Source organism: Schistocerca americana, chromosome 3 (assembly GCF_021461395.2).
Source record: "Schistocerca americana isolate TAMUIC-IGC-003095 chromosome 3, iqSchAmer2.1, whole genome shotgun sequence".
Classification (NCBI taxonomy): domain Eukaryota; kingdom Metazoa; phylum Arthropoda; class Insecta; order Orthoptera; family Acrididae; genus Schistocerca; species Schistocerca americana.
Genome location: NC_060121.1, coordinates 429,681,010 through 429,695,616, shown reverse-complemented (window position 1 = coordinate 429,695,616; position 14,607 = coordinate 429,681,010). Strand labels below are relative to the sequence as shown.

Sequence of the window (14,607 nt, the reverse complement as noted above, 5' to 3'; positions counted from 1 at the left end):
TAATCTCCTAGTCTTCGTGACTGATTTATTAACTTTCTTATAGTTGCTATAATGGCATTGTCGATAACGTCTGGCCTGTTCGTAGCTACAAGGTCTAAGATATTTTCGTTGTGTGTGGGTTGACAGCCTAGCTGCTCAACACAATCTTCAGAAAACGAGTTCAAAAGTATTTCACATGACTATCTGTGTGTACCCCCGCAATGAATCCAGAGACATCGCAGTCTATATTCGGCGGGTTAAATCGTCTGCATCTGGCATTGAATGACTCACTTTATTTACGAGCAATTGACCATAGACTTTCTATGAATGGCTCTAGAACTGTCGCATCAGAGTCGGTTGGCCGGTAAAAACATCCAACAATTAACTTGGTTTCATCTACACCAGTTACATGTCACCAGGTGACTTCAATGTCACACTGAACTTAGATCTCAATAGAGACAATACTTTTGTCAACTGCAATGAACACTCCCACTCTTACGGCCTCTAATCTGTATTTCCTATATACGAGGTGTGGCTAGAAAAAAACCGGACTAGTACTGGTAAAACAATAAAACGAATGCAATAAGGCTGAGAGTCGCGTGGCCTGTCACGTGACTCTCGCTCCGCCTACTGCTCGAGTTTCATCTGCCTCTTGCACTCAGTCTGCCCGTGGCGTCTGTTTTAAGTAGTTGACGTTTTGTCTGTGCGTCGGAAAATGTTGAGTGTACAGAAAGAACAGCGTGTTAACATCAAATTTTGTTTCAAACTAGGAAAATCTGCAAGTGAAACGTTTGTAATGTTACAACAAGTGTACGACGATGATTGTTTATCGCGAACACAAGTGTTTGAATGGTTTAACCGATTTACAGATGGCCGCGAAGACACCAGTGATGACACTCGCACTGGCAGACCATTGTCAGCAAAAACTGATGCAAACATTGAAAAAATCGGTAAACTTGTTTGACAAGATCGCCGTTTAACAATCAGAGCAGTGTCTGAATTAACAGGATTGAAAAGGAAAGTGTTAGGCAGATTCTTCATGAAAGTTTCAACATGAACAAAGTGTGTTCAAAAATGGTTCCAAAGTGTCTCACAATTGAACAGAAGGAACGCCGAAGAATGATTTGTTCTGACATCCTGGAATACATTGAAAGTGATCCCACCTTCTTACAAAATGTTATTACTTGCGATGAATCGTGGTTTTGTACTTACGATCCCGAAACTAAACGCCAATCGATGCATTGGAAAACTCCTGGTTCTTAACGACAAAAAAAAGCACGAATGTCAAACTCGAAATTCAAGGCAATGATGATTGTTTTTTTTGACATCAAAGGGATTGTGCACATTGATTGGGTACCAGAGGGACAAACAGTGAATCAGAATTACTACATTAGCGTCCTGGCTACCCTACGTGAGCGAGTACGGAGAAAACGGAACGATTTGTGGAGAAAAAAGTCATGGATCCTTCGCCAAGATAATGCCCCAGCTCACACTGCGTTGTCAGTGAAGACGTTTTTGGCAAAACACAACATTCCCATCTTAGATCATCCACCCTACTCACCTGATTTGGCCCCCTGTGACTTTTTTCTTTTCCCTAAAGTCAAGTCAGCTTTGAAAGGAACTAGATTTGAGACTGTTGAAGCAGTAAAAGAAAAAGCGACGGAAGTAATGTATGGACTTACCGAAAATGATCTGCAGCATTGCTATGAACAGTGGAAAATTCGTATGGAGCGGTGTAGAGACCGAGGAGGAGAGTACATTGAAGGATATAACATGAAATTGTAAATAATTGTAAATCAATGTTTTTTCCAGCATCAGTCCGGTTTTTTTCTAGCCGCACCTCGTACGTTCAACTCTCTAAATATCTCAGACCTTTCCAACTCGCGTTTCGACCAGCTCTGGCTCCCAAGATTAGTTGGAGTGTGAGAACTTTTCTGGAGGGCAGCAAATTCGGGAACTTTATCACAAATACTTCGGCAGTTTACTGACAAAATTGTGACAGTCTAAGTGTCTTTATTCTGAACGCCATTTGACCTCCCTTGCTGCATATCGTCTTGTGAGTGTTCGCCAGAGAACCTACTGCCTAGCCTAAAATCCCTCATGTGCACTACACAACTACTTGGCTACCCAAGTATCTGCTTACTTTGTGTAGTGCATCCCTGACCTATCAAGGGGAGACATACAAATGCTCACATGATAACTCAGGTCTAGAAATCCGCAGCCAAGACCGTCACAGAGTAGACGAAGCCTTTGGTTGAGACCCTCCACTCAGCTTCAAATCACAGGTCCCCAATCAACTCTGGGAATTACACTGCAAATTGTGAGCTATGCTTGCACTGCAGGCGCGAGGCCAGCAGTTTTTCCATGACTTCCGCCTCCGCTTGTACGAACTGTAGATCGCCTCAGAACCCAAGCGACAGACGTCGTCGGTGCCGACGTGAGCCACAACATCCCGATGACTGCACCCTGCACGCTCGATAACGACAGTGAAGGCCGCCTCCATATCTCGGACTAGGCCCCGGCAAACATACGGACTACACATTGGCTTTCTTTCTAGCCCTGATCGCTATCTGCCTGAGGTGCTCCATTACGCACATAACATTGTAGCTCCGAATAACCCTCCCCCGTGTGCCTGCTCGGACCCTGCTGAAGGGTGAATGGGCGAGACCAGGTGCCCAGTCCCCACACTGGCCCTCCGCCTCGTGCGACGCGAACGCGTTACCACCCGCCACTCACTTTGCTGTGAGGGCGGATCCGTCACGTCGGGTTCTCTAGGGGGGGGGGGGGGGGGTGTCTTGGAAGAAGAGCCCATGGGCAAAACAAGCAACACCTGAGGCGTCCCAGGCGACGTGCCAGATTCTCCGCCACCACTACACTCCGAGGCAGCAGCCTGAAGGCGAATGACGTAGCCAAAAGGACATTCAGCTGTTTGTAAACTGCGGCCAGCTCCTTCTGCGTCCGTACACAGCATGTTAACATCCTAGCTATACTATCAAGACTAACTGAAGACCTGCTCAAGTCACACCAATACCCATAAATAGAAGTAGGGAAAAAGCGCTGAATTACAGGCCTTTATACTAACGGAGATTTTGGAACATATACTGTATCCGAACATCATGAAGTACCTCGAAGAAAACGATTTATTGACACATAATCAGCACGGTTTCAGAAAATATAGTTCTTGTGAAACACAGCTACGGTACCTCTTTATACTCATGAAGTAGTACGTGCTATGGACAGGGGATGTCAAATTGATTCCATATTTTTATATTTCCAGAAGGCGTTCGACACCGTTCCTCACAAGCGTCTTCTAACCAAACTGCGTGCCTACGGAGTATCGCCTCAGTTGTGCGACTGCATTCGTGATTTCCTGTCAGATAGACCACAGTTCGTAGTAATAGGTGGAAAGTCATTGAGTAAAATAGAAGTAATATCCGGCGTACCCCGAGGAAGTGTTATAGGCCCTCTATTGTTGCTCATCTATATCAACGACATAGGAGACAATCTGAGTAGCCGTCTTAGATTGTTTGCAGATGATGCTGATATTTATCGTCTTATAAAGTCATCAGATGATCAAAACAACTTGCAAATTGATTTAGATAAGATATCTGTATGGTGAGAAAAGTGGCAATTGACCCTGAATAAGGAAAAGTGTGAAGTTATTCACATGAGTACTAAAAAAAATCAGCTAAATGTCGATTACGTGATAAGTCACGCAAATCTGAAGGCTGTCAGTTCAACTAAATACTTAGGGATTACAATTACAAATAACCTAAATTGGAACGATCACATAGATAATATTGTGGGTAGAGCAAACCAAAGACTGCGATTCTTTGGCAGAAAACTTAGAAGGTGCAACAGGTCTACTAAAGAGACTGCTTACAGCACGCTTGTGCGCTCTATTCTGGAATATTGCTGTGCAGTGTCGGATCCGCACCAGGTGAGACTGACGGATGACATCGAAAAAGTACAAAGAAGGGCAACTCGTTTTGTTTTATCGCGAAACAGGGAAGATAGTGTCACAAACATGATACGTGAATTGGAGTGCCAATCATTAAAACAAAGGCGTTTTTCGTTGCGACGAGACCTTCTCACGAATTTTCAATCACCAGTTTTCTCCTCTGATTGCGAAAACATTCTGTTGGCACCCACCTACATAATGAGAAATGATCATCACGATAAAGTAAGTGAGATCAGGGCTAGCACAGAAAAATTTAAGTGCTCTTTTTTCCGCGTGCCGTTAGAGAAGGGAACGGTAGAGAGACTGCTTGAAGGTGGTTCATTGAACCCTCTGCAAGTCACTTTATTGTGAACAGCAGAGTTATCACGTAGATGTAGAATTATAAAATCAGACAGTTCTTGTTACGCAATTGCTACCCCATGATCTGTCACCAATAGACGCAGACGCTTTAAGGAACTACGTATTCAGTGAGAAACTGTTGCACTTCAGAGTAAATGAATTTACGCTGCACTCGTCAGATCCTCCAACTTCCTTTTCGGAATTCATGTTCCTGTTCTTAAGGACTAGTGTATCTTTTTACAAAAATCTTTTCGACAAATTTTGTATCAACAATCTCACAAAGCAAATTTAAATGAGAAAGTTCCCTGTGCACAGCCCAATAACTTCTAGAAAATCTAAGTCACTTTCTCTGATATATAATACATCGGACATATCGAATATATCGATTTTTAACCTCTTATATATTTTCATCAACTGTATCATTTCGACAAGTTTTCGAAAAGTGTATACAAAATGTAATGGTTATAATTGCAGATATTTTTATACATCTACACACATCAACGTGTTGATTGTTTTTCCTCTGCATCAAACAGTCTTCTTGCAAACACGTCATATAATTTACTATCTGATGTTTTCCACACATAACTGCTCTTTCAAGTGGACTACGCCTTCAGCATTGATTAACCGTTGTTCACACTTCAGTACCTGACGTTTTGTCCAGGGGAAAATAAGCATTATTGGCCTGCTATTGCCACATGTACTTGGAGATACTAACTAACTTTCAAAACATACTACTCCTAACAGCTGTAGTTATTAGTCTGCAAATGATGTAAATACTGACGTAATGTTGTTTAGTACAATATCCTCAGTCACCAAGAAAAATATCTACACTTATGGAAGTTACATCCTATATATTGACAGTGTCATGAATGTACATCGTCACTAGTTAAATGATGGGGAACGTTGGATGTACATGTAAATATCAGCCAAAACGACTGAATGAAGGCAAGCAGTTGAAAGGTCGAAAATTCGTCCCAGGAACATGTGTGGCAGTGACTGTTCCACCGTGTGCAACGCCACAGGCTGCAATATGTATCCTATGAGAACACAGATCACAATCATATGGTTGGCCACACTATTTCACAGCATTATATTCTTCGTCAATTGTTTCAAATGAGGTCCCGCAGTATTTGAGCCATAGATATATCTGGACCGAACCTACTGTATCGCCAGTTATGTTTGTAATGACAGCGGAAATTTATGTGTTATCGTTTAAGCAATAAACATCCGAATATACGGACGAGCACTAGCTTGGAACGGACGAGGCTAAGGAAAAGAACAAGCCCCGTCTAGTACACGGCCATTGCAGCTTCGGCGAAACTAGAGTATCAGTTTTGTGATATGAACATCACTCCTACAAGTTGCACCTGAGTAATCGAGACGAACAGATTTAGAAAATGATTTACGTTTGCCGCTGTATCATATCGACGTTGGTAACAAGATTGCCATTCCTAGCATCAAACCTGCACTACAAAAATCCACATTAAGCATCAGTGGACGGTACTATGCTACGTGAGTAATTGAAGACATAAATTGCTCAAAAATGCTTTTGTACCATATTCATAACAGTCATAGTTTGTGATGTTTTTTATCGTGAATCTTTTTTTCAATTAGTCTCTTGATCACAGGCAATCACGACGTACGAAATGTTAACCTAGGATCAATACTTAGAAGGCTAAAGAGAGCTATTACATTCTAATGTCACAGCCGACGAGACATTTTGTGGCTCACTATGGCTCTGCGTTGCATATACCACTTTTTAAATATTTCTGAAACATAAATAGTACTACGACGACCTCCTTGTATCAGTCCCACATTGCGACAACTGATGTAAATACTGATGACAGATGTGTAATGGAGTGTAGTGGAGGTACGAGGGCAGTTCAATAAGTAATGCAACACTTTTTTTTCTGAAACAGGGGTTGTTTTATTCAGCATTGAAATACACCAGGTTATTCCCCAATCTTTTAGCTACACAACACTATTTTTCAACGTAATCTCCATTCAATGCTACGGCCTTACGCCACCTTGAAATGAGGGCCTGTATGCCTGTACGGTACCATTCCACTGGTCGATGTCGGAGCCAACGTCGTACTGCATCAATATATTCTTCATCATCCGCGTAGTGCCGCCCACTGATTGCGTCCTCCATTGGGCCAAACATATGGAAATCCGACTGTGCGAGATCGGGGCTGTAGGGTGCAGGAAGAACAGTCCACTGAAGTTTTGTGAGCTCCTCTCGGGTGCGAAGACTTGTGTGAGGTCTTGCGTTGTCATGAAGAAGGAGAAGTTCGTTCAGATTTTTGTGCCTACGAACATGCTGAAGTCGTTTCTTCAATTTCTGAAGAGTAGCACAATACACTTCAGAGTTGATCGTTTGACCATGGGGAAGGACATCGAACAGAATAACCCCTTCAGCGTCCCAGAAGACTGTAACCATGACTTTACCGGCTGAGGGTATGGCTTTAAACATTTTCTTGGTAGGGGAGTGGGTGTGGCGCCACTCCATTGATTGCCGTTTTGTTTCAGGTTCGAAGTGATGAACCCATGTTTCATCGCCTGTAACAATCTTTGACAAGAAATTGTCACTCTCAGCCACATGACGAGCAAGCAATTCCGCACAGATGGATCTCCTTTGCTCTTTATGGTGTTCGGTTAGACAACGAGGGACCCAGCGGGAACAAACCTTTGAATATCCCAACTGGAGAACAATTGTGACAGCACTACCAACAGAGATGTCAAGTTCAGCACTGAGTTGTTTGATGGTGATCCGTCGATCATCTCGAACGAGTGTGTTCGCACGCTCCGCCATTGCAGGAGTCACAGTTGTGCACGGCCGGCCCGCGGGAGATCAGACAGTCTTGCTTGACCTTGCGGCGATGATGACACACGCTTTGCCCAACGACTCACCGTGCTTTTGTCCACTGCCAGATCACCGTAGACATTCTGCAAGCGCCTATGAATATCTGAGATGCCCTGGTTTTCCGCCAAAAGAAACTCGATCACTGCCCATTGTTTGCAACGCACATCCGTTACAGACGCCATTTTAACAGCTCCGTACAGCGCTGCCACCTGTCGGAAGTCAATGAAACTATACGAGACGAAGCAGGAATGTTTGAAAATATTCCACAAGAAATTTCCGGTTTTTTCAACCAAAATGGGAGTCGTAGAAATAAATTTGCATTCTCTGAAGAGTGCGCTGTCTCTCAAAGCGCGAACACAGACTCACAAAAATAGCCAGACCGATCACTGGTACTAGTGTAGTGTTCCCATACTGAAGCAGCCATTCGCAGGACAACGCTGTGTTTGCACTTAGGAGACCATAGGGCAATCGTTTTCTTGTATATTTTTTACATTTATGGTACATGATGTTCAGAACGCAAATGTCAATATGTCAAAGAAGTTTAATGCGACTTTAAAAAAAAATTCACGAGAAAATCGACTTTGAAGGATTCCGATCTACCTTAATACACTACAGCACAGTCATCTTTCCGATGAGCCGTTTGATTATGTGGTAAAACGTTGAACTATAACGAACCCACTATGCTGATCCATGGTAAAATTTTAAGACTATGTGCATGTTCCATGAACATTACTATGACGCGAAAACACGGAATGGAGAAGAAACATGAACTTGCAATGTTATTTTTTAATTTAAACAATCCTTTACAAAAGGGCTGTAATTAAGAAACAATATTTTCAATGGAAATTGGAATCTTGCGTACAATTTGTAGTAGATCCATGAACCATGGACCTTGCCGTTGGTGGGGAGGCTTGCTTGCCTCAGCGATACAGATAGCCGTACCGCAGGTATCTGTTGAGAGGCCAGACAAACGTGTGGTTCCTGAAGAGGGGCAGCAGCCTTTCCAGTAGTTGCAGGGCCAACAGTCTGGATGATTGACTGATCTGACCCTGTAACACTAACCAAAACGGCCTTGCTGAGCTGGTACTGCGAACGGCTGAAAGCAAGGGGAAACTACAGCCGTAATTTTTCCCGAACGCATGCAGCTTTACTGTGTGGTTAAATGATGATGGCATCCTCTTGGGTAAGATATTCTGGAGGTAAAATTGTCTCCCATTCGGATCTCCGGGCGGTGACTACTCAGGAGGACGTTGTTATCAGGAGAAAGAAAACTGGCGTTCTGCAGATTGGAGAGTGGAATGTCAGATCCCTTAATCGGTCAGGTAGGTTAGAAAATTTAAAAAGGGAAATGGATAAGTTAAAGTTAGATATAGTGGGAATTAGTGAAGTTCGAAGGCAGGAGGAACAAGACTTCTGGTCAGGTGTCTTTATGGTTATAAACACAAAATCAAATAGGGGTAGTGCAAGAGTAGTTTTAATCATGAATAGTAAAATAGAAATGTGGGTAAGCTACTACAAACAGCATAGTGAACGCATTATTGTGGCCAAGATACATACGAAGCCCATGCCTACCACAGTAGTACAAGTTTATATGCCAACTAGCTCCGCAGATAATGAAGAGATTGATGACATGGATGATGAGGTAAAAGAAATTATTCAGATAGTGAAGGCAGACGAAACTTTATTGTCATGGGCGACTGGAACTCGATAATAGGAAAAGGAAGAGAAGGAAACGTAGCAGGTGAATATGGAATGGGATTAAGGAATGAAAGAGGAAGCCACCTAGTAGAATTTTGCACAGAGCATAACTTAATCAAAGCTAACACTTGGTTCAAGAAACATAAAATAAGGTTGTATACATGGAAGAAGCCTGGAGATACTGGAAGACCTCAGATAGATTATATAATGGTAAGACAGAGATTTAGGAACCAGGTTTTAAATTGTAAGACAATTCCTGGGGGAGATGTGGACTCTGACCAGAATCTATTCGTTATGAACTGTAGATTAAAACTGAAGAAACTGCAAAAAGCTGGGAATTTGAGGAGATAGGACCTGGATAAACTGAAAGAACCAGAGGTAGTAGAGAACTTCGGTGAGAGCATTAGGGAACAATTGACAAGAATGGGGGGAAAAATACAGTAGAAGAAGAATGGGTAGCTTTGAGAAATGAAATAGTGAAGGTAGCAGTGATAAAAAGACTAGGGCTAATAGAAATCCTTGGGTAACAGAAGAGATATTGAATTTAATTCATGAAAAGAGAACATATAAAAATGCAGTAAATTAAGCACGCAAAAAGGAATACAAACGTCAAAAGAATGAAATCGCCAGAAAGGGCAAAATTGCTAAGCAGGGATGGCTAGAGGACAAATCTAAGGATGTGGAGGAGCATATCAATAGGGGTAAGATAGATACTGCCTACAGAAAAATTAAAGACACCTTTGGAGGAAAGAGAACCACATGCATGAATATCAAGAGCTCAGATGAAAATCCAGTTCCAAGCAAAGAAGGGAAAGCAGAAAGGTGGAAGGAATATATAGAGGGTCTATACAAGGGCGATGTTCTTGAGGACAATATTATAGAAATGGAAGAGAATGTAGATGAAAGTTAAATAGGAGACATGATACTGCATGAAGAGTCTGACAGAACACTGAAAGGCCTAGGGCGAAACAAGGCTCCGGCAGTAGACAACATTCCATTAGAACTACTGACAGCCTTGGGAGAGCAAGGCCTGACAAAACTCTACCATCTAGTGAGCAAGATGTATGAGAAAGGCGAAATACCCTCAGACTTCAAGAATAATATAATAATTCCAATCCCAAAGAAAGCAGATGTTGACAGATGTGAAAATTACCGAACTATCAGTTTAATAAGTAACGGCTGCAAAATACTAACACGAATTCTTTACAGACGAATGAAAAAGATCTCTTTGGATTCCGTAGAAATGTTGGAACACTTGAGGCAATACTGACCCTATGACTTATCTTAGAAAATAGATTAAGGGAAGGCAAACCTACGTTTCTAGCATTAGTAGACTTTGAGAAAGCTTTTGACAATGTTGACTGGAATACTCTCTTTCATATTCTGGAGGTGGCAGGGGTAAAATACAGGGAGCGAAAGGATGTTTACAATATGTAAAGAAACCAGATGGCAGTTATAAAAGTCAAGGGGCATGAAAGGGAGGCAGTGGTTTGGAAGGGAGTGAGGCAGGTTTGTAGCCTATCCCCGATGTTATGCAATCTGTATATTGACTATGTAGTAAAGGAAACAAAAGAAAAATTCGGAGTAGGATTTAAAATCCATGGAGAAGAAATAAAAACTTTGAGATTCGTCGATGACATTGTAATTCTGTCAGAGACAGCGAAGGACTTGGAAGAGCAGTTGAACGGAATGGACAGTGCCTTGAAAGGAGGATATAAGATGAACATCAATAGAAGCAAAACGAGGATAATGGAATGTAGTCGGATTAATTCGGGTGATGCTGCGGGCATTAGATTAGGAAATAAGAGGCTTAAAGTAGTAAATGAGTTTTGCTATTTGGGGAGCAAAATAACTGATGATGGTCGAAGTAGAGAGGATATAAAATGTAGACTGACAACGGCAAGGAAAGCGTTACTGAAGAAGAGAAATTTGTTAACATCGAGTATAGATTTAAGTGTCAGGAAGTTCTTTCTGAAAGTATTTGTATGGAGTGTAGCCATATATGGAAGTGAAACATGGACGATAAATAGTTTAGAGAAGAAGAGAATAGAATCTTTCGAAATGTGGTGCTACAGAAGAATGCTGAAGATTAGATGGGTAGATCAAATAACTAATGAGGAGGTATTGAACAGAATTGGAGAGAAGAGAAATTTGTGGCATAATTTGACTAGAAGAAGGGATCGGTTGGTAGGGCATATTCTGAGGCATCAAGGGATCACCAGTTTAGTATTGGAGGGCAGCGTGGAGGGTAAAATTCGTAGACGGAGACCGAGAGATGAATACACGAAAAACATTCAGAAGGATGAAGGTTGCAGTAGGTACTGGGAGATGAAGAAGCTTGCACAGGATAGAGTAGCATGAAGAGCTGCATCAAACCAGTCTCTGGACTGAAGACCGCAACAACAACAATGTAATGAAAAGTAATAAAACTTACATTATTCATAAAAATTACAATGAGATTTCTGATAATCTGCATATATTAGATGAACTTCATGTTTCTGTGACGTTGGTATCCAAATTGAAAGGAAAGTACGAAAAATATAATGACGCAGACGAGACTCCAACAGTGATTACCAGTCGACAGGCAATGATATCTTTCCGTCTTTATGCACATTCTAACGCAGAAAAGAAAAAATCGACGCACGCGAAGAAATCTTTGGTATGGGACCGACATTTGTAGATATGATGTTCATGTACAGACAGAGATGTGATTACACTTCAAGAAAAATTGAATGATTTATTGAAGAAAATGAGCCCCACAAATTCAGCAAGTCAATAACGCGTTGGTCCACCTCTGGCCCTATGCAAACAATTATTCAGCTTGGAATTAATTGATGGAGTTGTTGGATGTCCTCCTGGCGTATATCGAGCCAGATTCTGCCCGGCGCATGAGATCGAAAAAATCCCGAGACGGTTCGAAGGCCCTGGCCGCAGTGCTACAAACGTACTGTAATGGTAACAGATCCCGCAATTATGGTGCCCAAGGTATGGTTTATGTAGCATGAAGACAAGCAGTAAAAACTTTCCCTCTGTGCGGGGGAGCATTATCTTGCTGAAATGCAAGCTCATGTTCTTTGCCATGAAGGGAAACAAAACGGAGCGTAAAATATCATCGACGTACCGCTGTGCTTTTAGGGTGCCGAGGATGACAACCAGGGGGTCCTGCTATGAAATGGAATGGCAGCCCAGACTATCACTCCCGATAGTCGGGCTGCACAGATGGCGACAGTCAGGTTAGTACTCCACCACTGTCCTGGGTGTTTCCAGAGACGTCTTCGGCCTGGGAGCTCGCTGATTGGAGTAGAATGGTTCACAGTCACGAGCCCTGCTTCAAACTCTAATCCGACGACCAGCGACTATGTATTGGGAGACGTCGCAGACAATGGCGGGATACCAACCTGACTGTTGTCCACCATAAGGCCTGACAACCAGGAGTAATGGTCTGGGGTGCCACTTCTTTCCGTAGCACGACCCCTTTGGTTGTTATCCGCGGCACCCTTACATCATTGCGGTACGTCGACGATATTCGATACACTGTTCTATGGTCCTTCATGACAAGCCACCACAGGTTTACATTTCAGCAAGATAATACCCACACCCACACGAGGAGAGTTTCTATTACTTGTCTTAGTGCTTTCTAAAGGTAGCCGGATCTCTTCCAATTGAGAAAGTTTGGAGCATTTTGGATAGGATTCTCCAGACCACTGCTTCCCTTTCATGCCCCTCGACTCTTATAACTGCCATCTAGTTTCTCTACAAAATGAAAATAGCCATTCGCTTCCTGTATTTTACCCCTGCCACCTTTAGAATTTGAAAGAGAGTATTCCAGTCAACATTGCCAAAAGCTCTCTCTAAGTCTACAAGTCTTTCTAGCTACGTTTCTGAATCTCTTTATTCATTAGGCAAAACAGGAATTGTTATGACAGTCTATTGTGCATCATTACTCCTGTGAGGTAAATCATAAAAGTAGAATGATAACAAGCGTTAATAGTCAACAAACACAAAAGGATAAATTGCACACATTCAGTCATATAATTTTGTTACGTTGGCCAGTTTCAAATTCAAGTAGAGTGCATTTTACATACTCAAGTACATACCTATTGCACTTGATTATTATGTTTGTCAGTACTGAAATAGTAGCAGTAGCAATGGTATTAACGTCACACTGTGAACATCCTACTCATGTGCAAGTAATATTCGCAATGATTTTAATATTTATTAATGTTCTCACTGTAAACCTCAAGGATACAGCGTGTGGAGCAGAATGAATTTACCAGACGAGGAAAGTATGACATTCGCTTCTGCTGTGGTGTTCTTGATATTTGTTCGTTTGTTGCATAATCCACTGAAAACACACTAACTAAGTTCTTCAATGTTTTCGGTATGTTCAGTGGAAGCTAAATTACGTAAATACTTTTCATAAGAATGTTTCATTATTTAAAATATATGTTTCCGCCACATAGCCTTTTCTATTTAGATAATTTTCGCCCTTTCATTACAGAGTTCGCACTTGAGTAATCCTAGTTTATAGCTCTTCTCATTTCCACGATGGTATCTTTTCGTGTTACAACGTTATATGAACCTAGGAGGAGGAATGTCCCACATACTATCGGCCTGTGAGTCATCGTGTATGTGCGTTTTCACAGCTAAACTGGTAATGTTGTTGACTTGAACAGCCAGAAATTTATCTAAATAGTTATCGATTACTCGACAGGAAATATTCACCCGCATGTAAACTAAAACGAAGATCTATCAGGGGGACACAATGATACATTTTCTGAAAAAAGGAAAGGCCATCTACACTAAAAGAGAGGAGTGAGACAAACAGATATCCAATATAGGATACATGTTAAATCCATGAGGAAAGTTCGTTCCAAAGTAAGCTGCTTGCCATATTAAACACTCCTATTTCCAGAGCCTATTATGGCGTTATCTGTTTCCCCCTACGATATTACTGTCTGAAAACGTTTAGATTTACTGCTATCCACCAAGTTTAAGACGCATTTACTGGTCTACTTTGGAATGAAGCGCCATTCGGGTGTAATGTATTGAATCACCTACCTTGTTCTGTAAGAAATCTGTATATTTCTTTTTCTATTACGAGGCTAACTAGATCTTCATTTAGCAGTACTCACCCTCCACGAACATCCAGAAGAAGTTGGTGAGATGGAAATAGTGGAGCAGCAAGATGAGCGCGACGCATGATGTGGCATCAGTCTGCACAGCGATCTGAGAAGAACCGAAATATTAGTTATCGTTGTGTTGTTTGTTATGATAATATTTCAAGCTGACACGTTTATGAGGAATGGTACCAGTATGGCGATGGAAGAACTCACAGCAGCTATGGTTTGCTACCGCCAAAAAAAAATTTAATACAACATAAACTCGTTTTTACTTTTTCTAATTTTGATTTTGCTCGACAAAGGTGACACAAGACGAAATATGCCTGACATTCGAAAGTCGATTGTTCGACGATTACTAGTTGGAACAGCAGCACCAACAAAGAACTGCAGCATTAGATCTATGGAGGGATATACTGCTTACGTGACTCGTGGCAACAGACTGGACAAGATTAAATGTGCGAGAAAACAAACCAATGGAGCCGGCGACATGCTGTTGATGAAAACATCTATCTAACGAAAATATTGGATATCTGAAGATGGGCATGGTAGCCCGAAACCAGTTATGGCACTAAAATAAACTTTAAAAGTTATTTGGGGATGGTTGCGCCATTCACCAGCTATCATTAACGGCCGCGGATTTCACA

At 41.8% G+C, this 14,607-nt stretch overlaps 1 protein-coding gene across 1 annotated transcript in view; it reads right to left on the bottom strand.

The window, feature by feature from the left end:
- The window catches only part of LOC124606140 (diuretic hormone receptor-like), a 185,472-nt gene that overhangs the window by 99,949 nt on the left and 70,916 nt on the right, over window positions 1-14,607 (bottom strand). Inside the window, exon 5 of the mRNA XM_047138105.1 lies at window positions 13,976-14,069. Coding sequence (XP_046994061.1) covers window positions 13,976-14,069 — 94 coding nt within the window. The remainder of the gene's footprint in view (window positions 1-13,975; window positions 14,070-14,607) is intronic.